Source organism: Gouania willdenowi, chromosome 14, assembly GCF_900634775.1.
Source record: "Gouania willdenowi chromosome 14, fGouWil2.1, whole genome shotgun sequence".
Classification (NCBI taxonomy): domain Eukaryota; kingdom Metazoa; phylum Chordata; class Actinopteri; order Blenniiformes; family Gobiesocidae; genus Gouania; species Gouania willdenowi.
Window position 1 is genome coordinate 32,128,360 of NC_041057.1, and position 24,265 is coordinate 32,152,624.

A 24,265-nucleotide genomic window follows, 5' to 3' on the forward strand; every position below is an offset into this window, starting at 1 on the left:
CAAGTATTTTATCATTCATATAAGATCGCAAAGTGTAAATCTTTCAATAAATAAATAAATAAATAAATAAAAGAAGAAAGAAAGAAAGAAAGAAAGAAAGAAAAACAATCATGCATTAATGATGAAAATCCAATCTACATATCCAAGCAGCAAAAAAAATAATAAATTAATAACATTGCAGGGGTTATTTATTAGAACTTTAGACAGTCTTATAGTGCTTTTGTAATATTTTCATTGACTTTAATACATTTTTAAGATCAATTTTAATAGCTTTAAAATGTGGGGATATTTTCAAAAATCTACATTTATGTATACAATGTTTAATATCCTTCAAAATGATACAATTTAATAAAATTATAATCAAAACCCAGGAAAATGTGACCTCCTCCAGCTTCGTGATTGGACAGTGTGACGGAAGCCGGTGATGACATCATCCGGGGGGGTGGAGCCACAGAGTATCCTCCATCAGACAGTGAAGAAGAGGAGAGAGCATCATCATCCCGATGGTGTCACACGCTGTAACGTCTTTAACCGCACACTGAGGGACCCACAGGCTGTGACGTCATCGTCCGTGAGAGGGCGGAGCCATGATGGGAAAGGACTACATGTTGGCTATCATCATCGTTAACTATGACGGTCAGACACGCGCTGTGAAAAAGGCTGTTTATATTTTCATGCTGTTTACATTGGCTAACATTAGCCCCGCCCACTTGCTCACAGGGTCATATCGATGCATGCAGCTTCCGGTCACTTTACATAATAATCAATGATTGATCAATTATTCAGAGGGTGTAAAATTTCACTGATCAGGCATCACATGATGTCCACTGGTGACGTCATAGGGTGGACATCATGTTCCTCAGAGTGGATCAGGATTTAAACCGATGACCTCTGCAGTGGTTTAGGTCTGCAGTGCAGTCCATCAACAGGACTAAAGGAGATGTCCTCTATGACAGGGGTTCTCAACCTTGGGGTCAGGACCCCATTTGGGGCCGTGAGACACTGGGAGTGGGTCACCATATGTCTTCAAGAAACCATTTTTATTTATTTATTTTAACAATTTGAGCCCATTTTTGCTACATTTCTGCCACTTTCAAGACATCTTTGGCATCCTTTCCCACCTAATGGTACACATGTTAACCCATCATTGTCACTTTTAACCTCTTTTCACCATATTTCAAGCTTTTTTTTTTTTTTTTTTTTTTCCACATTCACAATTTGTCATGCCCATTATTTGCTAGTTTAAACTAATTGTTCCTACTTTTAAAATGACATTACCCAAACCCCTCGCACCCCATTTTATTTCAGGTTAAAACAAGGATTTACATCTTTAAGATGACTGTACAGTATGGCTTAAATCAGTGGTTCTTAAACTTTTTTGGTCCAGGTACCTCCTTTGTCCAATTTAAACATTTTGTTCAGAATTCTATGAAAAAAGCAACTGTAGAGCATAATGACAGATTTGAAAGTTAAATGAAACAGTATTTAGTTCCTCCTGATGGAATATATTTCTATAGTTTTTATCATTTCTAGTCATCGCCCGCCTGGTGTGGGACCAAGACTGACCCTTCAATTTTCAGTTTTTAATCAAGATCATTTACATTTTCATCGTCATTATTATGATTATTTTATTTATTTATTTCGGACAAACAACAATTTAATACCATCATAACTAAAATATATAATTATGCAAAAATAATCCCTGAACTCCCATACACCCCATACAATATATTTTGTCTAAAAAGGAGTAGGAAGAAGCAAAGGCTTTTCATGTTCTACTCTTAATACTGATTTTTAATAATTACCACATTGTGCTTTTATCATCCTCTGTTTATACCCTCCTTCTCTGACCATGAACAATTTATTTAAGTTATCAGGTAATCATTTATTTCTGGCTTTGTGGTCTCTGTGACCCACTTTATGTACAATCCTTTTTGCTTTTTTTTGTAATTCACATATAATGTCTGTATGGTAGTTTTGTAGGTGTTCCCTCACACCTCCACACAATAGCAGGTATGGCAGTACAAGTGAGCAATATAAAAACAATGAATGCTTTTTCATTCAGGAAGCATTTGGCTCGACCCAACACTCCAACAGTTCTTACTAATTTAGAGCCAATGTGTCCTACGTGGGCGTTCCAGCAAAGTCTGTGGTCCAATATACCTCCAAGACATTTGTATTCATGTACCCTCTCAATATCTACATTATTAATTATCATTTTCACATCTATGTTTGTATTACGGTTACCAAATAACATTAATTTTGTTTTGTCGAAATTCAGAAAGAGTTTGTTTTCGTCAAACCATGAGTTTAATTTACTCACTTCTTCCATGACCACATCCAACAGTTGCTGCAAATCTTCACCGGTAGATCAAATATTTGTGTCATCTGCAAAACCACAAGTTTTAATTTCTCTGATACTCTGCATGTCATTTACATATAGGATAAATAGTTTTGGACCCAACACTGAACCCTGTGGGACTCCATAGGTAATGTTAGAGTAGAGTTGATTTGATGTCACCCAACTGTACAAACTGTTGCTTTTTATCTATTTTAAAACAACCCCTCTCACCACATACTGTTCCATTTTTTTTATGATCTATTGTATACAATGCTTTTTTTAAGTCAATGAATACACAGATTGCATACTTCTTATTATCAATAGTGCTTATGATCTCTTCTGTTAAATCCATTAAAGCTTGTGCTGTTGATCTACCTCCCCTAAAACCATACTGACGAGGGGTGTTGAAAAAAAAAATTGATTCGCCGATATATCGCGATATTACGTTGCGCAATTCTCGGATCGATTCTAAATGCATCCATATCCTTTTTTTCACCTTTATTTAACCAGGAAAGTCTTTTCCACTGCAGGAGACATTGTAACTACACAAAGAAGTGCTGAAACATGGGCATGTTGACCAGCTTGTGTTTTATCAATCAAATCTCTCACTTTCTGCATTTATTTCTTGTTCTAGACATATACCTGAGTTATGTTGCACTAAAGTCTAAGTTGCTTTAAAAGCCACAGGCAGATTGTAAGTTATTTTTTTATTTTAAGTTTTTGGCACATGACATTTGAAGCCAATATTTTGAGTGTAAAATATGCCAATAAAATATATTTTATACATAATGTTCTCATGAAGGTGTACAAATTTACAGATCAGTTGTTTCGTAAGTCATATATATATATATATAAAAATTCACAATATTCTCTTTATACTTTAATATTGGGATATATTGTATCGTGACCTACACTATGTATCGGGATATGAATCGTATCGCCAGATGCCAAACAATACACACCCCTAATACTGACCATCCATAAGTAATTTCTGTTTCTCTTGAAAACTGTCCAGCCTTGAAACAAAGAGCTTTTCTAAAAAATTGTAAATTGACAAAGTAATGAAACTGGCCTGTAACTGGTAAACTGGTGCTTGTCTCCAGCCTTGTACAGAGGAAGAACTTTTGTAACATTCATTTTATTTGGAAATGTACCAGTTTTAAAAGACGAATTAAGAACATACGTGAGCGGATCAATGATGCCTTCCTCAATGTTTTTTTTACCAGGGTCATATCAAGATTGGTCCAGTCCTTTGATGTCTTATTCTTACAATTTGTAACAATATCTATTATTTCTTTTTTGTCTACTTGTTTTAAGAACATTGCGTTTCCTGTGTTGTCTTCCTTCCTCTTGACTGAGGAGTTTTTATTTGTCCTGCTAATTTAGGCTCAGTATTTATGAAGAAATCATTGATATCATCTGCACCAGTTGTATATCCTCAATTTTTTTGTTAGCATCATGAAAAACATCTGGATAATGAGTTTTTTCTGATTTATTTCTTGTTATACTAGATAATATTCTCCATGTTTCCCTCATATTATTTGTGTTGTTTTCTAGATTCTAGTTTATCATAATAATCCTTTTTACATTTTCTCATAATATTAGTTAATTTGTTCTTAATGATTTATATATATATATATATAAAACTCTTCCTCACCCTCCGCGGGCGGTCGCCTTTTGTTTTTCCTCCACCTTCTTCCTTCTCCTCTACCAGAGGCCTGGGAGCTATATATATATATATATATATTTTTTTTTTTTCTTTCTGATTCTGTTGTTTTCATTTTTATAAAATTTCTATATCAGTTGTTGTTTTTCCTGCATGCATTTAATAATCCTTTTGTGATCCAAGGCCTTTCATTATATACTGCTTTAGTTTTGTATTGTTGCATGGGACAGTGTTTGTCATAAAGAGCTGTAAATATATTTATCAATGTCTCATACACTTGGTCGATGTTATCATATTCATACACTTCCTTCCAATCTTTTGATAAAAGTTATTCTCTGAATGCATTGATGGTGTGTTTGGTTCTCACCCTCTTGAATCTAGTTATCTTTTCTTTATTTTTCTGTCTACAGTCTGGGTCATACTGTACATTGTGATCACTTATATCACTCAATAACAGTCCACTCACTAAGTTGTTTTTCATATTGTTGGTAAATATATGATCTATTAATGTTTTACTGTTTATTAATGTGTTACTTGTTTATTCCTCCTGTTGTTTTGGTTCATTTCATACCTTTTTAACTCAAAATTCATTCCTTTCTCAGAGTCTATCCAAGTTTCTAACATGGCAATCACATTAAATGGATTATTAAAACTGAGTATTATATTCTTTGATATTTTGGTGGTTTGTGTTTAAACTACTATTTATGTGTATAATTGATAAACACCCACTTGTAGCAAATTTAGAGTTAAACCGTTCATCTGTATAAAATCTGCAATTATTGTTTGAATCTCTTGAAATTAACATTTTAAACTAAAAATACACTCCTCAAAACCTCATATTTTTAATGTTTTTGTTTGTTAATTTTCCATTACACGTACCCCCATTTGTGAAACACTGGCATAAATAATACTAAACGTTCCTGGATAACAGTGAATATTATTCAGATAAATAAATAAAACCCCTAACTGCTCCCCATGTGAAAGTAACCCCAACCATTAAAAAGATCCCTGGCAGCTGATTGGACAGCTGAAGTCCCACATGATGACATTGTGCTTCCACTGTTTCTGTGTGTCAGACAACATCTGGACCGACCAGAACCTGCAGCTGGACCCAGACCTGCCCTCGGGCTGGAGAATCATCCAGGACTCCTCAGGGACTTATTATTGGCACGTTCCCAGTGGCTCCACCCAGTGGCACCACCCACGCCTCTCACGGAGCATACAGCCTCAGCACAGCCAGGTAGGAGACACGTCCACTGGTCTACTGGTCCACTGGTCCACTGGTACCCTGGTCTACTGATCCACTGGTCCACTGGTCCATTAGTCTGCGGGTCCACTAGTCCACTGGTCTACTGGTCCACTAGTCCACCGGTCTACTGGTCCACTAGTCCACTGGTCCTCTGGTGTACTGATCTACTGGTACACCGGTCTACTGGTCCTCTGGTCCACTGGTCTACTGGTCCACTAGTCTACTGGTCTACTGGTCCATTGGTCCTCTGGTCTACTGGTCTACTTGTCCTGTGAGTCCACGTTTATCCAGGTCCTCCTCTATGTGTGTCAGCAGAACGAGTCCAGTTCAGCGAGCGGTCCAGCACAGGCGTCACCTGAGAACAGGTCACACACACACACACACACACACACACACACACACACACGCACACACACGTTCTGATCTGATCAGCATCCTGTTTCATCAGATCACACTGGACCCATGAGGAAGTGAACACGCACGAGCCGGACACCAAGGTACACTCACAATACAAACAACATAAAACACAACGGAAGAAATGACAACACTAAATTAAAATAAATTATTTACTAAATAAGTTACAATGAGCTTTCCTCTGACTCCCACCACATCACTGGATACCAGCAGTGTTTAGACTGTGGTTGGTAATTAATGCTGTAATGCAGGGGTGTCAAACTCATTTTAGTTCAGGGGCCAAATACAGACCAGTTTGATCTCAAGTAGGGAAAAAAGAACAACTTTAACATTATTTTACCCTAATTTTCAACATCAGTTTAATTCACTCACATTTTGTGTGAGAAACCTTTGTGAGAAATTGCAAGATTTGTAGAAAAATTTCGAGTTATTTCTTCAATTTGCAGTTAAAAATGTATTCATGTGATATAAACAAAGAGTATTAAGAGTATTGTGGAGCTGGTGAATTTGAGATATCTACAACTGAATTATTTGGTAATTTACACAATAATTAATGTTTTCTCTGTTATTTTTACTTTCTCCTGTGGGACAAATTGGATGCTCTAAACGGCCTGATTTGGCACCCGGGCCTTGAGTTTGACACATGTGCTCTAAATGCATTACTTTGTGAACTAAAGGGTAACCGTTACTGTATGTGTGTTACAGCGTTATTACCTCTGCCAAAGAGGTCATATTTTCACCAGCGTTTATTTATTTATCTGTTTATTCGTTTGACCTTAAGGATTGATGAGGTTTTGCTAAAATTTTAACCAAAGATAGTCCTTCCACCATGGAAGATTCCATTATGTTTGGAGGGGATCCAGATCAATATACTTTAAGAAAGTTAGTAATTTTGTCTAATCTAAGTTCTAATGAACTTTAAATAATTTAGCATTTATTTCTGCAATATTTCATTTCAGCGTGTGATGGTCAGCAGTTATCTATCTATTCAACACACATCTATCGACACACAGTGATTTATGAGAAAAGCAGAGAAAATTTCTGCTCATTCAAAAACAAGACAACAAAATCTGAGCTCATCATCACAAAAAACACATAACACGACTTCTGAAAAATGGAGAAGGGTTTAGTGACACACACACAAATACACACAGAGCAATAATAGAAAAGTGTCTGTAACCTTGTTTGATGTTCTTTTTCACAGATGTTCACCGTGCACTCTCTGGGCTGGCTGCAGGTGGATGAGGAGGATCTTTCTCCTGGTCGCAGCAGTCTCGCTGTCAACCAAGTCATTCAGCAGTTATCTCACTGCAAAAGCCCTGAGCAGACAGACAGAACCTGGGCTCAGGTGAGACACATGTCTGGGTTCAAAGAAACCACAGCTCTGGCTTCAAAGAAACCCTTCTTCTCTTCCACAGAGGTGCTTTAAAATCAAGTTGACATCAGGTTCATATAAACCAGTTTCAAATAAATCAAGTTCAAATAAATCAGTTTCATGTAAACCAGTTTCAAGTAAATCAGGTTCATGTAAACGAGGTTCAGATAAACCATATTTAAATAAACCAAGTTCAAATTAATCGGGTTCATTTAAACTAAGTTCAATCAGTTTCATACAAACCAGGTTCAAATAAATCAGGTTCATGTAAACCAGTTTCAAATAAATTACATTAATATAAACCAAGCTCAAATAAATCAGGTTTGTATAAACCAAGTTAAAATAAATCAGGATGATCTAAACCAGGTTCAAATAAATCAGGTTCATGTAAACCGGGTTTAAATAAATCAGGTTCATATAAACCAGGTTAAAATAAATCAGGATCATCTAAACCAGGTTTAAACTGGTTTCTATATTCCTTTCTTCAGGGTCAGGAGATGATGCTGATGTTAAAGAAAGACACTCTGTCCCTATTGGACCCTTTAGACCACACCCTCCTTTACCGTCAGCCAATCATCAACATCCGTGTGTGGGGCGTGGGCTGTAACAATGGCAGGTGAGCCAATCAGCATTCAGACGATGAGCGATGATGTCACTGTGTCTGTGCTCCTCCCACTGACGATGTCACTATTTCTGTGCTCCGCCTCCCCCTATGCTTTGCATGCTTAGAGACAGGTAAACAAACCACTCCCACTTTCATATGCTCTCACCTGGACCCCCTGCTAACCTCTGCTTGTCTGTGTGTGTATTTTTTGTTGTGTATCTATGTGTGTGTTTGTGTGTTTCAGGTTCTTTGCGTTTATCGCCGCTGACGCCTCCGTTTTTAAGTGTCACGTGTTTGGTTGTGACGCTCCTGCTAAAACCATTGCTGCGGCTCTGCACGACACCTGTGCCAAGGTGAGACCTTGAGTCCTGGAGGGTGTTTCAGAAAGGAGGTTCAACAAACTCTGAGTTTATCAATGAACTCTGAGTTAACAAACCCATGCTTCTGAATAGTCCTTCCTATCTCCTTTCCTATCCACTTTTCCTAAACCCCCAGAAGTATTTAAGTGTTGGCCATGATGAAGAGTGTTCTAATTCTCTAAAAGCTAAGGAAAGGAGGCTCAAAGCTTCCTTTTTTACCTCCTTTAGCCTAGGAAACACTGATGTATCCTTTACCAAAGGAGACCACATAATACTGACCCACAATTCATTGCGGGGACAACATTTAAAGGGACCCGCTCAGTAGAGTGTTCACGGAAACTCACAAAGACTGAAAAAGGACGCAGATCATGTAAGTTACCAATGCAATAATATGAACAACTTTAAATAACCTAAAATCCATATCTTATGATATGTAAGTCATATTATCAGATTATAACTGACATAAAACAGACACTGTAGTTAAAGAAAAAGGGATCAGAGACATTTTTAGCCACATTATGTTTTATTTACCATATTTCATTCACCTAGGAATGCTTTGAGCAGTTGTACATGCGTATGTCGACAACTTTATGTAGGCCTATATCTTGCATAAATGTAACAATTTCATAAAATCTTACTTATTTTGGATTAATGTTGATTAGTGAGTGGAAGGTAAGTGTGAACAACCATTCTCAATGTGACGTTTTTTTAGGTTCACTTTTCTTCCTCGTAGCCTGGTAACCTCTTTTCCTTTGATATACATTCAAACCTTGTGATATTTGAGATTATATCAGTTGTTATGGGCACAGGGGAAAGTGTTAGAAATGTGATTTTAGTCCATTTTTGGAAATTAGTAGTTTTTTCACCACAGCAGACGTCACTAACTAAGTCACATATTACGTCACCTAGTGAAAGTGCCTCTGATTGTCAAAACAAAGCGTTTCCCTAACTCCTTTATGGAGTCTCCTAACACCTTTCCTTAACCTGTGATGTCATTCACTGGGTTAAGGAAAAGTGGATAGGAAAGGAGGTAGGAGGTAGGAGGGACTATTCCCTAAATGCTCTGCATCCATAATGTTGAAAAGAAAAAACACCGTTTGCAAAGAAATGTAGAACTGCACCCAACATTTGTAACAATGTGAGCACACGTCTGTGGTGTGTGATGTTACTAAGGTGAGGTCAGAGAAAAGTGTTAAGGTAAATTAAAGTGTTCCTTAAGAAGCGGTAGAGTATTCCTCAGGAAAAGACAGAATATCCAGTCTTGGATGGAAACATGTCTCGTGGCGTAGAGCATCTCTAGCATCTCTCTAACCTCAACATCGATCGTATTTGGAATGAAATGACTGGTGTTCAGGTGGGCGGAGCCAGGTAAAAACCCAGGGTTAGGGTTCACAAATGTTACCATGGTGACATACTGAAATACTTACCTCGCTTTATACAACCGGAGACATAACCCGCTTTCTGAAATACCCCCTGATGTGTTTAAAGTCAGCAGTAGTGTGTGTGTGTGTGTGTGTGTGAATGTGTGTTAATCAGGAAGTTGTTTATTTCCAGATGATGTCAGAGAAGAAACTGTCCCGTTCAATAACCATGGAGAACTTTTCACCTGAACATCTACCCAGACAAGGTCAGACTTCACTGGCTACTCCGTGCTCTCTGATTGGCTCTCACTGTTTCCTGACTGAACTCTTGCTCCTCTCTGATTGGCTCAGTGCTCTTTCTGGAGGCGGTGCAGCAAAAGGTTCAGAAGTTTGTAGTTCGGTATGTTGGGAACCTGCCGGTGTCCAGAGCCATGGGTGAGACACACCTCAACACATTGTTCTGTTCAGCCAATGAGCTGAGCTTAGCCCCTCCCCCAGTGTGAGTGTCTGCGCTCTGATTGGCTCTCTGCAGGTATGGAGGTCTTGAACCGAGCCATTGAGAGCATCATGACCGCCACAGACACCGAGGACTGGGACCCGGCCTTCATGCACGTCAGTGACAGCACGCTGTCGCTGTGGAGGGAGGTGGGTGACCCGTGAGGGGGCGTGGCCTGGAGCTGAGTGTGAGAGTTTCATCTTCCTGCTACGTCTCCGTAGGACGCCGAGGAACCTATGTGGGAGTGTCAGGTTCGATTCCTCACCTTCCTGGGCGTCGGCCAGGACAGCCACACCTTCGCTGTGATTGCTGACGGCGGCTCGCAGCGTTTCGAGTGTCACGTGTTCTGGTGTGAGCCGGACGCCGGGGTTGTGTCTGAGGCTGTGCAGGCAGCGTGCATGGTGAGGGGCCACCAATCAACATATTTATTTTCTGCATCAGGGCAACATTTTCATTAAAACTACATTTGGGACGTTGAAAATCATGGAAATGAAAGGTTGCAGTAGATCATGGATCATTCCATGTCATTTTGGTCTTAAAGAATTCTGAGTAATACAGCTCCACCTACTCTCTCAAAATATATATATATATATATATCTCCTATCTGGTAGACATGCCAGCCCCTCATGAAAAAATTGCTTTAAAAAATTTGTTTTATATCCCAAGAAACTGTAGCCTTTATATTATAAATTAAAACAGATCAGATTTTTTCTTACATTCCCACATGCAGTTATGGGTCAATGAAAATAGTAAAAATTGATTTTATGTCACAGTGTGGGTGTGGACCCAAATGCCTCAAGAGATGGAGGCAGAATGCAGGCATAGCGTTCCCAGAACCAATCATGTTTATTCCAACAAAACTAAAATCCAAAAAAACAGCACGAAGAAACCAGGGATCAAAACACAGCAGGGCATGAAGAGGGTCGACAATGACGCAAGACATTACCAATGATCCAGCAAACACACTGTGTCCAAGCACTCAGCTAAATAGTGGAGGAGGCCTGATTGGGAATGGGCCACACCTGGGTGGAAACATGAGCGAGCTCATCAGTCACCAACCAAGCACACAGACATCACTGGGGGGTGGAGCCACAAGCAGGAACACCTGAAACACAGACAAGAGACAAACACAGGAGGCCAGACTCAAACAGAATAAACAAAGACACAGAATAACTTAAAGAGGACCCCAAGGTCTACACAACAAAACCAAACCTGACATTTTAGCAGATTGTCACCAAAGAACCAATGCATAAATGTGACTAATCATTAGTGATGTGAACAGTCTATGTTTATAGCTCTAAGCTGATCACATTACAGGGAGCTGAGGCATATGTTAAGTTGTTTACTGAAGAACCAAACATGTTCCAGACCCAAACACAATCACTTTTTTCCAATTTTGAGGAGCTGGCATGTCCACCAGATTGGATGTATAGCAAAACATTTAGTATATTCCAAGAGAGTAGGTGTAGCTGTATTATTATATCACATTTCAGTTTAATATGTGATGTAGTTCCTGAGATATTAGAAGCTGAAAATGGAACAAAAATAAGGACGCACGAAAATCGACACCTACCCCCCCTCACTAAATTATCCATATCTCAAAAAGTATTTATCTGATAAAACTAAAAATTGACAGTGTGTCTAGTGAATAATCACGTTAACACATGGTAAAAATTTCAGAATTTTCTGATAGCGAACTGTGTGGGCCATTTGTGCAATGACATGCTAGCATAGCATAGCAGCAGTGCTGAAGTCTTCCTAATGTTTGTTTAACATGATGAAAAAGGTAATGCAGTGGAGTGGACAACATGAAAGCTGGTCACAGCCATCACACACTGGTAAAACTCAGTGCTTCCTGTTCTGATACCTACAGTATGTCCTTCATTGCCAAAAAGTTGTTCTCAGGTTTCCACGGATACGGTTGATGATAACAGAGTTTTTTTACCAGAGCCCAACTTCTCAGTTTATCTTTTATTTCAAAGAGGGAGACACTGACTCATTAGGGTAACGGAGTGGAACCGGTTTTCTGTGAAACTAAATAAAATGACTCTTTTTTCAAAAATCTTTATTGTGGAATAACTTTAAAGTTTTGGTGCATCCAACTTATGGTGATACTGGACAATAAAAAGGCATGTATGCTTTGGTAGCATGAAAATACATTTGCAAAATTCCTCTTGCAATGGTCGGACCCAAAGTTGTGACATATAAAAAAACTAGCAGAAATAGAAAGCTAGGATTTTTCTGCTTTATTAAAGCAAAAAAAAAAAAAATCCTCAAAATGATTTGTTAAAAATAGTGTTGGGACTTAACATTTTTTAATTTAAATGTATTTTAGTGTCTGACTGAATCAATGAAAACAATAAATGAGCTTAAACAACAAAATATAGTGTTTATTATTTCCATCACTGAGTGCTAACATAATGTGTAAATATGAATAAAGAATATTGTGATTGCATTGTTCTCAAAGCACAAACTTAAATGTAAGTAACCTATATTCACGCTTTTCTAAAACAAATGTGTTTTTGTATTAAAATAAAAAAAAAAAAAAAAAAAAACAGAACTTAGTTCAGAACATTCTAGAGAAGTGTAAACTGAACAGTGTAAAATAGTTAGAATATCTGTGGCATGAAATAAACAGAGCAACTGATGAAGCTGATGAATGAAAAAACTGTGTTATTTTCTTTTAGTGAGTTATTTTTCTGTAATTTATTCATCACAATTAACGCATTAAAGTCAGATCCTTATAGTTAAAAAGTATCGGGCCAGGAAAATGATTTCTGCATTTGTGTCCCTAATGAAAATTTTGCCTATAAACAGTTTTTTGTTTTTGTCTTGTCACATTATTTCATGTTATTATTTTTTTCATGTGATCTAATATGATTTTGTTGTCCCGTCACTTCCTGTTGTTCGACTCTCAGGTGCAATACCAGAAGTGTCTGGTGGCTCAAACGCCACCTCCGAGATCCAAATCGCTCCACGAGACGCCATTGAATGTGAAAAGGTCAAACTCCATGGACGGCGCGGCCTTCGCTCCGCTGATGTCTCTTTACCACCACGACAGAAGCTCCACGATTGGCCGAGCCACGAAGGCGGGCGGTGGCGTGAGGAAAGGCATGCTGGCTTTCTTCGAAACCTTTCGAAACAAACAAGGCACCGGCTCGTAGTGAGGGGGCGGGGCCAGCAGAGCCCAGCTCCTGGTCGTCCAATCAGACGTCACCAGCAACACAAAACCAAAGGGCCGAATGAACTCTGACCTCCACCAGTAATGATACGTAACAGCAACCGATGAAACCAGTTGATCATCTGAGGTAGAATAGAACGGTAAAAAGCTTCCTGTTTAGGTTCAGTTGTAGCGACTGTTGCCACGGTGACCAGTGCAGACTGATGCTAGGTAGTTATATTAGTTAGCATGTTGAAGAAACCCCTGAATGTATTGTAAACAACGAGCCCTGAACGCAACCCTCCTGCGGCCTTCTGATTGGCTTACGTTGCGCTGTGTTTAAGCCAAAACAAGTTGATTGTTTTATTGAAAACTTTGGCACAAAAACCAGCAATGATGTCAGGAATAAACAACTTGAATGAGTCCAAACTCCTTGATTTGTTTTGTTTTACTGCAAAAGACTCATCATTAAACAACGTATGTTTAAAATGATGATTGACATCCAACCAATGGGTGCAGACTCATTTTTCTCAGGGGCTTCAAAATCTTTTTAGTTCAGGGGTCAAAGACGGAGGAGTTTAATTCCACGTGGGTCATAGAGTTTCACTTTTCATTTCCTATTACATTTAATTGAGGGAAATATGATGTAATAATTTGACGAAGATTTAGGAATTTTGTAGGAATATTGAGTTTTTTCAACAGTTTACCTTTAAAAATGACTGCAATCGTGTGATACAAGCACCGGGAAAACTGTGAGCACCTGCAGATGTTGTTCATTTACACAATGATTCATTTTTACTTTCTCCTGCAGGCCGAATTGAATGCTCCAAAGGGCCAGATTTGGCCCCCAGGCCTTGAGTTTGACACATGTGCATTAGGGTAACGGAGTGGAACCGTTTTTCTGTGACACTAACTAAAATTACATTATTTTCAAAATCTTTTCACCTTTCTTTTCCCTTAAACAGCGCACGAATGATGGCTGACAATAGAGCGTAATCATGGAGCTCTTCTTCTCTGCTTCATTGTCTACTGTCGCCCCCTGCAGTCACAGATTTTCACACAACTGTTTTTATCCTCTTTCGGTAAACAAAAGAGGTTTACATCAACATCTTTAACTTTTCCTGGTTATTTAGAGCAACCCAACCCACCAAACACCCAACATCATTTAGATGTTCTGTTTTTGGGCTAAATCTGGTCGGTTCGTCTTAGCCTCGATTCAGCCCAAATATAGTTGTTGAAATTAAGGTGTTTTTTGGTCGGTCAAAATTAGTCCAAATTTAGCCCCATTATTGTCGTTGAAATTCCGCATTGGATTGTCCAACTTATAGAAATTGTCCAACTAGGTCCACATTTTTTCAGTTATTTTGTAATTGTAATTTGGACCAAATTAGCCAAAAATAAATAAAATAAAATAAGAAAAGGTATGGGAACAACTTTAAACAAAACAGCCCACAAACATAAACCAAAAAATACAAATCTGATTCATGTACAAGTTTACTTCAAAGATTCCCACAATAAACTATTACATTTTGGGAAGGTAAGATATAACACTTTTAAATAAATAATCAACTAACTAAATTCATATTGAGTGAATAGTACTTTGCCCAGAAAAAGACAGCTTTTCACCTTTCACTTTTCGATTAAATATTGACTTTGTGGCAAAATGTCCTTTTAACCACATTTTCTGGGTGGGAAAGTCGCACAAGTTGTCATTTTGACTGAAAAAGCTGCTAAATGATGTAAAAATCAGCCTGAATACTTCACTCTAATAAAAAACCATGAGATGTTTACAGGCAGTGGGGCCGTGTGACATCATCAGTCACATGATTTCAAGACACAGGCTCTAAAACTGTTAGTCTCATTTTTAAAAGCTAATAAAATGAATATGGTGCATAATAATGTTTTGTTAGGCTTAGATCTTCTAATAAGCACAATAAAAAAGTTTTTATGCCACATTTGTAAAAACAGTGGAGGATCCCTTTAATGAAAGTATATTTAAAGATACATTAATACATTAATAAGTACATGAGTGAGACACAGTGACGACTGTACATCCAACCAATGGGAGCAGACTGCAGGAGAGAGGAATCTGGCTTTAATAAAGTACCAGATTATCATCACACACACACACACACACACACACACACACACACACACACACACACACACACACACACACACACACACACCTCATGCTGAGTCAATATGCACAGAGGACCATCACCACCATTAGACATTTGCTGACTACGCTGTTCACACACACTTACACTGGTTAATGGATCTACTGGAAACTGTTGTTGGAGATGATTGGCTGAGGAGACTTAATGAACTGCTCTAGATCTATCATTTTAACAGATTTTAGGCTTATTGTTAAAGGGTACTTAAATATTAAAGATTACGTACAATACGAGAGGTTTACTGAAATTATTTTCTATAAAAGTCCTTGTAGAGCAGACAGGAATAGAATAAAACCTGCTCGTTCACGACAGACGGATGCTGCCATTTATGTCCAAACTCATCATTCATGGTATTGAAACAAAAACTGACCAAACAAAATGGAGGAATAGGCTGAATCAGTGATTCTCAACCTTCAGGTCAGGATGACATTTGGGGTTGCGAGAGGGGGTCATCAGATGCTTTTTTTTAAAACAATTTGAGCCCATTGTTTCTTACTTTTACCATTTTTTTTTGTAACTACACCAAACTTTTCATATTTTAACCCATTTTCATCACTTTTTCTTGCCACATTTTGCTCCTTTTAATACATTTTTGCTACATTACTCCCATTTCTGACACTTCTCCATTACATTTCAATGCCTTTCATACACATTTTCCCACTGTCAAGACATTTTCAACACTTTAAACCCTTTCCACCTCTTTTCCACCTAATCATTATTGTCACTTTTAACCTTTTTTTTTTTTTTTTTTTTACCATATTTCATGCTTATATGGTGCATTCCATTTCTTCCACTTTAAAGCCAATATTTGACTCTGTTAAAATCCCATTTCACCACCTTTTCCAACATTTTTTGTTCACATTAACAGTGGATATTATTCAGATGAATAAATAAATGTGGTTATCACAGATTCATAGAACAATGGACCATCATTTTACTGACTTTATGGATGGACCCCAAAAATCTCTCCCCTTTATTCCTCCTTATAGATGGTCCTGTCTCCACATGACTGTTGTTCAATGTTCATGTCTGTGTTCAACCACCTTCAGCTACAGTGGGGGTCCCTGATCTCTGGAATCTGTATTCTGGAGGTTCCTGGTCTGAATCATAGTCTTTAGTTTATCACTAGTTTATCACTACCTGACCAAACCTGTAGTATGTCAGAAACACTTTAGCCTCATGAGCATCTGATACAGGGGTGTCAAACATGTGGATCGGGGGCCAAAACTGGCACACCAGGACAATTCACCAAATATGAGAAAGTAATAAAATTAACTGCAATGTGTTTATTTGACCACCAGGGAGCAGAATATAGCAGACAGATGTACAATATGTTATTTTACAACATGTTTCATATTTGACCACAGGAACCCCACTACTACAGTGAAAGTAGAGGTTCAACACAATGATTCTGTTGTTAATCCTGGTTAACAAATTAAATAAAATTAAAAAAAAAATACTCTGGTTTGTTGGTTGATGGTGGTTTGATGAAATTGTAGTTATTTTATGAAAATATTGTTGTTGTTTTTAATAATATGTGTTATAAAATAATACTTCAGTAAATGTTAACATCTTAATAATGTATCAATACTTCTATTCACTAAAACAAAGACATACTGTACATTTAGAGAACTGTTAATTTATCAATCATTATTTTACTTGTTTGGCCCAATAAGGATTAAATTGGACGGTATGTGGCCCCTGAGGTAAAATGAGTGTAAAGGTGAGTATTGAGTGAATTATTGTTTAGAAGGAAGATGAATTAATAAAGAAGTCATTCAGAAAATGAGGTTCATTTGAAGAATACTGGGCGTCTCATTCCTTCTACACAGGATTTGAACAAATGGAAGGTGGAGATGGAGTTCAAATCATGCCAGAAATTCAAAAAACACACCCAAAATGTTGTCCTCCTGCCCAACAAACTAATTTTATCTTGCAAATAAGAAACATACCCATCAAAAAAAAAAAAAAAAAAAAAAAATACAGCATGTTTTAAACGTACGTAGAAACATGTTTTTAATTATAAAAATGATGTATTTGGGATGGGACAGATTGAGAATACGAGGCATTAGTCGACCACTGGGACCTACTTAGAGTTCAGGGTCTTGTTCAAGCAGACTTTGACATGTATAGCCTTAGAAACTAACTCACAACCTCTCAATTAGAAGTGACGCATCTTCCTCCTGAGCCACAGTCGCCCATAGTATAAGTAAAAAACATGACATTTGATCTGATCTGAATGACATTTTCTATTTGCAAACCACACTAAGTTTCTTCTAAGTGTCAGCAGTCTTATTGTTTGAATCAATAGGGATGCCATCTTGTTTGTTTAGAAAGTTCCAGGTCCTTGCTGGTATTTGCCAGTTGGAGCCGATTCCCTGGGATCCAATAGTCTTTGCCTGCGTTTGAATATTCCCTCCTATCTCCTTTCCTGTCCACTTTTCCTTAATCCTGTGACCTCATCCAGGTGTTAGGAGACTTCCTAAAGGAGTTAGGGAAAGGCCATCACGTTGTTTTAGCAATCAGACGCACTTCCACTAGGTGACGTAATAGCGTCCTAGGTCAATGAAATATGTTGAATAAAACAAAATGTGGCTAAAAATGTCTCTGATCCCTTTTTCTTAATCGACAGAGTGTTTTATGTCAGTTATAATCTGATAATTTGTCTTACATATCATAAAATATGGGTTTTAGATTATTAAAAGTTGTTGCATTGGTAACTTACACGATCTGTGTCCCTTTTCAGTCTTTGTGTTTCTGTGAACCTTTAAATGTCCTCGCCGCAAGGAATTGTGGGTCAGCATTATGTGGTCTCCTTTGGTAAAGGATGCGTCAGTGTTTCCTAGGCTAAAGGAGGTTATAAAGGAAGCATTGAGCCTCTTTTCCTTAGCTTTTAGAGAAATGGAACAGTCCTTATTATGGCCAACACTTAAATATGTCCGGGGGTTCAGGAAAAGTGGATAGGAAAGGAGATAGGAAGGACTATTCGGACGCAGCCTTAATATTTCACTTGTTCTACAGGGTTTTGTAAAAACTTGTTTGCTGTCTGAATCTGACTAAAAGACTACTCCATACTTTTAATATGTTATGACTAAGCATGTTCCACAGCATGTGTACCTAGTTTACCACTCTTTTATTTTATACAATAGTAAATCAGGCCTAAAGTGTAAGAAAACCTTGTTTCAAAATAGAAAAAAAAGAACGTACATCCTTTTCATCATCGTCCCTTTGATAAAAACAAATCATTATAAACAAAAAAATGTTAAATTCATATCTGAATAATAGATATAGACATTTTTGAATGATCATATGTTGACTTACAAGTAAATGAGATCATTTCAAAGTAAAAAAAATAACTAGAATAAAGCAGAACAAAAACTAGATTTATGTCCTTGTCTTACTTTAACTTTAGAGGTTCTATTATCTGGGAGGGTCGACCTGTCCTGCTGTTATTTACCGTCTTTTTTTTTACTCTGCTGTGTGTTTTCTTGGTTTCAATGCGGTCACCAAACAAAGTGGCTGTTTAAGAGGCTTTATTTAAATAACCATAACAACACCATGCTGGCTGTAGAGCGCAAAATCTTAATGTTACACTGTTTGTGAAAATGTGCTTCACTAGAAAACAATCATGTAAAGTGTGTGTAGCCAAAGAAGAAAAGTGTAGAAAAGTGGACCATTGGTCACCATTGATAAGTTAGAACTTCATTGATTCACATTCAATTAACACGAGCAAAAAAACCAGAATCAGCATAAAAGTCAAACAGAGGATCATTTCTAGATTAATTACCATTATATAAGAGTACATTTAACAGGGTTGGGGTCAGGTACTTATTACAGTTACAATTACTTTTTCAACTATAACTCACTTACAATTACAGTGACCAGCATTTTTTCCAATTACAATTATTCTTTATCCTGTACAATTATGTTCTCAATTACTGAGCCTGAAATAAATAACCTAATAAAAGTTAACCTTCCTCTTGTGTTAGCTTTATGTTAGCATCTCTAATGCTAACAGGTCCTAAATCAGCTGTAAAATACACTAAAAACTAGTATCTATCATTTATTTCTTATCTATTAGTTACCTTGTTAGGTTTCCTATTATTTAGGTTTGAAATAATATTTATGTTGTGGGCGTCTGAGACTTTTTTTTTAATGTCAGTATATATATATATATATATATATATATATATATATATATATATATATATATATATATATATATATATAAATAAATGTCAGAACTGTACACAGAACTGTAACATGGTTCCCTCGTTTTGCATTCAATTAATATTGACAATGTTTATAGAATTTTCATTGGAATTACAAATACAAAGTAAATTATCTGACCTCAATTACAATTTCACTTTATCATGGCCCCTCATTGAAACTAAAATACATTATAATTTACTAATATGTATAAAGAAGATTATTTTAACTGGCCAATTATTTAGATTATTTCAAGAAAAGATCAAATACTCCCATCAAATCCACTTATACAATAAACTCAACTTCCTAATACCAACTATATTAATATTTCTACCAATATTTTGGGTTTTTTTTAGAGATTTTAACTTATGGAACAAATGTCCTATGGACCTGAACGACACATCAACTTTACGCATATTTAAAAGATCTTTAAAGCCATATTTTTATATATCATGTATTTTTTAATGTATTTGTTGGTGCAATGAAAATGTGTCTTGATGTGCCTTTTTATGTAACGTTTCTGTATATTTTTAACTATCTTTAATGTTTCTGTTCTTACAGTATAGTATGTAAACTAGAATCTTATTTTCATGGACACACGGAAGATTAGCAACCGCCACGGTGGAAGCTAAGGGGGATCCAATGAACAAATAAATAAACTATCATTACAACGGCAACAGATTTTTAAATTACAGTTATAATTACACCATAATTGTAATTATAATTGACCCCAACCCAAGAATAATTTGATCTATTCTGTTGGACCAAACTAGCCAAAGTAGCAGAATAGTGCAGACAGCAGCAGATCTGAAGAACATCATGGAAAAATATCAGCAGGTTGTGTTCAGGGACGTTGAAGTGTTTGCTGCCCCATTTACCTGAAACGTGCACGTGGCGAGCGCACATCGTCACACGTCTGTTTCCGATAGACCCAAACAAAGTGCTGAGCTCAGCGGCAGGTGGTGGATTGGTGATTGGAGCAAACCGGATCATAACGGGTCATTAGCCGTGTTTGTTCTGCTGAGAACCAATCCCACGCACATATGCACTCAGGGGGCGTGGCCACGAGAAAGTCCGCTTTTTAAAGAGCTGAAGTTCTTACCTCAACCTCACACCTTCCTTCTTCTGTTCAGCCGGAGACATCAACAGGTGAGTGAACAACCGAGAACCAGGAACCATATGACAGGAACTACACACAGGGTCAACAGACCAGGAACCATAGAACAGGAACCATACGCAGGGTCAACAGACCAGGAACCATAGAACAGGAACCATACGCAGGGTCAACAGACCAGGAACCATAGAACAGGAACCATACACAGGGTCAACAGACCAGGAACCACACACCAGAAACCATACACAGGGTCAACAGACCAGGAACCATGGAACAGGAACCATACACAGGGTCAACAAACCAGGAACCATAAAACAGGATCCACACACAGGGTCAACAGAGCAGGAACCATGGAACAGGAATTACATGCTGAGTAAACAGACCAGTAACAACACACCAGGAACCATAGAACAGGAATCACACACAGGGTCAACAGACCAGGAACCACACACCAGGAACTACACAACAGGAACCACACACCAGGAACTACAGAACAGGAACCACACACCAGGAACTACAGAACAGGAACCACACACCAGGAACAGGAAACCAGATCTGTCAACATTCCCCTATAATTCCTACAGGACTCAGAGTCTGCTGTGGTTCTGGATTAGAGTCCAGTGTGTTTCAAACAGATCTGAACGTTTAGGTTTAAATGGGTTTCTACAGAGACAAAGTGGGAACCCATTGAACAGTTTAATGGTCCAGTCAAACGTGTCAGTAATTCACCTGACGACCATTTCAAACTGTCTTTGGGACCAAACTACGACCATTTAAACTACAGCACAGAACGGTTCCACATATAGTGGCGTTTTGGTATTTCTCTCTTTTCATTCTTAGGTGTAGCAGTTAGCACGTTAGCCTGGGTTTGATTCCCAGGCAGCAGGCCAATCTGTGTAGTTTGCATGTTCTCCCTGTTAATCGCTGATTTTAATGTGTCGTTGATTCCACAGAAGAGTTCTAGATATAAAAACACAGCTGATTAGTAAACAAAATAATTCAAACCTCTACTTTTTTACATTAACAAAGACAATTTACGCCAAAATTAAAAATTCCAAATAGTTACTTCCTTAAACTGAAATATAGAATGTCAATGCCAATGTCAGTGTTTTTATTATTATTAATGATTCAAACAGACAACATTAAACTTCTTCATCAGTGTTACTATGTTATCTTGTCCTGGTGCTTTCAGGTTCTCCTCCATCATGGCAGCGCTGTGGTTCTCCTCCCTGCTCCTCCTCCTGGTCTCCTCCGCTGCAGCTCAGGCTGTGGCTCCGCCCCAACACCTGTGTGGGTCACACCTGGTCGACGCCCTCTACCTGGTCTGTGGTGAACGAGGATTCTTCTACAACCCCAAGAGGGACGTGGACCCCCTGCTGGGTAAGAGTACTGATATATCCTACTGAAGTAGAACTGTTACTTGATTTACATTGTACTCAAGTAAAAAGTAGCTCAATTAAATAGTACTAGTGAAGTTACTAGTTACTCTAACCCCCCATGTTTATTTTTGGTAATAAAACTTGTCACAGTAAACAGCTAAAGTAACTTAATTTATTTTCCACAAAAGCATCTGTATGAAATAAAATGTTTTTCAACATGTACAATTATTATAATTAAATAATAATAATAATAATAATAATAATAATAATAATAATAAGTATAGCTACATTCATGAACTCTGTCAAATGTGCCATGTGGGTAACAACATAATAGGTGGCAGTGTGAACGGGCTATTTAGTGTATACATTTTTTGTTTTTTTTTTGACTAGCGAGTGAAGGCAAACATGGCCAAAAGCGCCTCAAAAGTGACAAAAATGTGACAAGATAAGAGTGTAAAGTGAAAATGGGTCAAAAACAGTACAAACTGGCCAAAAAAAGGGCAAATTAAGAGGAACCGGGGGTATATAATGGTCAAAATGTGGCAAACAATAGTGAAAAAAGGCAAAAAATGTGGAACAAAAAGATGAAAAGTGGCCAAAAAAATAACAATTAAAGAAAGGACAAATATTTGATAAAAAAAATGGATTTAAAAAAAAAAAAATAGGAAAAAAGATATAAAAAGAGTCAGAACTTTTTGGAAAGGGGAAACAATGAGACAAAAAAAAAAATAGGTTTCCTGTTGGGATAATATTAAAAATTAAGACATAAAGAGCCACATGTTGAAAATCACTGACTTAATAACAGTTTCTACATGGTATCTCTGATAATGTAGTGGGCTGGTCTGGACACAAAATGCTAGGGCAGAATGTTTGTTCCTGATAGAATAGGAACATATGGATTAAAAAAAAAGCTAATTGATTTATCTACAACTTGTCAGGAACATTAATCCAAAATTTCAAATGGAAATTATGAACGCTCTATGAGGAGTTTGCTTTTAAAGATGGTGGTTTGGCCAAAAAATGAGAAAAAGTGCCAAATTCGGCTTGCTAAATTAAGAATTACAGACTTCTTGTTGAATTTAGGATGTAGGTCCAAAGTGCATTTGGCGCTAACGAGTCCCGAAACTGCATCAACAAACTACATGTTAAATTTTTCACCAATTATAACGTCCTGCAAAATTTCATGACATTTCAACCCTGGGAAGGGCCTCAAAAATACAAGTAAAGTGGCAATAAAATAAAAATAATAAAAAGAAAAACCCATACAGAAACAATAGAGCCTTCGCACCACATTTGGTGTAATTAGTAATTGTGCGTGTAGAAATGTAATGAATTACTTCACTTCTTTTAAAACATACTTAAATACAAGTAAAATGACTGATTTAGAAATATACTTAAAAAAGTGCAAGTATCCATAATAGCAACTCAATTACAGTAACGTGAGTAATTGTAATCCATTACTTTCACCTGTGGTGAGTTCAGACAAAAGAATACCAGAGAAGTCGAGTGGGAGCTCCGACATTAAGTGGTGTTCCAAGTCACAGTTTCAAGTAGGAAGTCGAAAAATATCAAGTTCTGAGTTACCTGGAACACAGCATAAGCTCTGTAGAAAGAAGCTCAGATAGCTTCAGTGTGGAACCACGGATGTGTGTGTGTGTGCGTGTGTGTGTGTGTGTGTGTGTGTGTGTGTGTGTGTGTGTGTGTGTGTGTGTGTGTGTGTGTGTGTGTGCGTGCATTCAACCTGCTGTATATTATGGGATGTTTTCCAGGTTTCCTTCCCGCTGCTCAGGCTAACGTGGAGAACGAGGTTGCCTTCAAAGACCAGATGGAGATGATGGTGAAGCGAGGGATCGTAGAGCAGTGCTGCCATAAACCCTGTAACATCTTTGACCTGCAGAACTACTGCAACTGACCCCGCCCACCACCACGGCCCCGCCCAGTCAGTCTGATCTGGACCACACACTGCTGACTAATCAAAGTATTTTTCCTACAAAATAAAATGTTTGAATAAAGACTGAAGCAGAGTTTTCACTGGTAATTTAACAGATTGATACTAAAATAAATACAATATCCAAAGAAAGGCAGGACAAATTAAACCAGAACATCATCAAAAAAAAAAAAAAAAAATCAGAAATAATTTAGTCCATTCAGAGACTAATTTTGAAATAGTAGAATTAAGACATAATGTTAACTGATTTAAATGTCACATGTCAAATTATGAACTAATAGTAATAATAACTATATGTTTTTCCACTCAATTTGTTTTTTCTTATTCTGTGTGTTTTGTGTTTTTTTTCACATTTTGTGTTTATGACAAATCTCTCTATCACACACACACACACACACACACACACACACACA

The 24,265-nt window shown here is 37.5% G+C and overlaps 2 protein-coding genes across 4 annotated transcripts; both read left to right on the top strand.

Moving 5' to 3' along the window:
* Positions 1-502: 502 nt before the first annotated feature.
* LOC114475484 (amyloid-beta A4 precursor protein-binding family B member 3-like) lies at positions 503-13,454 on the top strand. Of its 3 annotated transcripts, none has more exons than XM_028466329.1 (13): positions 503-636; positions 5,084-5,247; positions 5,569-5,621; positions 5,705-5,753; positions 6,875-7,018; positions 7,534-7,661; positions 7,775-7,780; positions 7,894-8,002; positions 9,563-9,635; positions 9,721-9,804; positions 9,902-10,014; positions 10,087-10,266; positions 12,784-13,454. In XM_028466329.1, exons 1-13 carry the CDS (start codon positions 588-590, stop codon positions 13,027-13,029), a joined length of 1,398 nt encoding a protein of 465 aa, XP_028322130.1. In that variant the 5' UTR covers positions 503-587; the 3' UTR covers positions 13,030-13,454. The 3 variants fall into 3 exon arrangements, with proteins under 3 accessions (XP_028322130.1, XP_028322131.1, XP_028322132.1); XM_028466330.1 differs by having other exon boundaries at positions 5,572-5,621; XM_028466331.1 differs by lacking the exon at positions 7,775-7,780.
* Positions 13,455-20,542: 7,088 nt separating this feature from the next.
* Positions 20,543-23,849, top strand: LOC114475503 (insulin-like). The gene is made up of 3 exons (XM_028466365.1): positions 20,543-20,560; positions 21,718-21,905; positions 23,674-23,849. The coding sequence occupies exons 2-3, from the start codon at positions 21,731-21,733 to the stop codon at positions 23,814-23,816; spliced, it is 318 nt and encodes a 105-aa protein (XP_028322166.1). The 5' UTR covers positions 20,543-20,560; positions 21,718-21,730; the 3' UTR covers positions 23,817-23,849.
* The last annotated feature ends 416 nt before the right edge of the window (positions 23,850-24,265 follow it).

Coding starts and splice junctions, on each gene's coding strand:
- LOC114475484 (XM_028466329.1), top strand. CDS start 588: ATGATGGGAAAGGACTACATGTTGGCTATCATCATCGTTAACTATGAC. Junction 637..5,083: donor CATCATCGTTAACTATGACG/GTCAGACACGCG, acceptor TCTGTGTGTCAG/ACAACATCTGGACCGACCAG. Junction 8,003..9,562: donor TGCACGACACCTGTGCCAAG/GTGAGACCTTGA, acceptor GTTTATTTCCAG/ATGATGTCAGAGAAGAAACT.
- LOC114475503 (XM_028466365.1), top strand. CDS start 21,731: ATGGCAGCGCTGTGGTTCTCCTCCCTGCTCCTCCTCCTGGTCTCCTCC. Junction 21,906..23,673: donor GGACGTGGACCCCCTGCTGG/GTAAGAGTACTG, acceptor GATGTTTTCCAG/GTTTCCTTCCCGCTGCTCAG.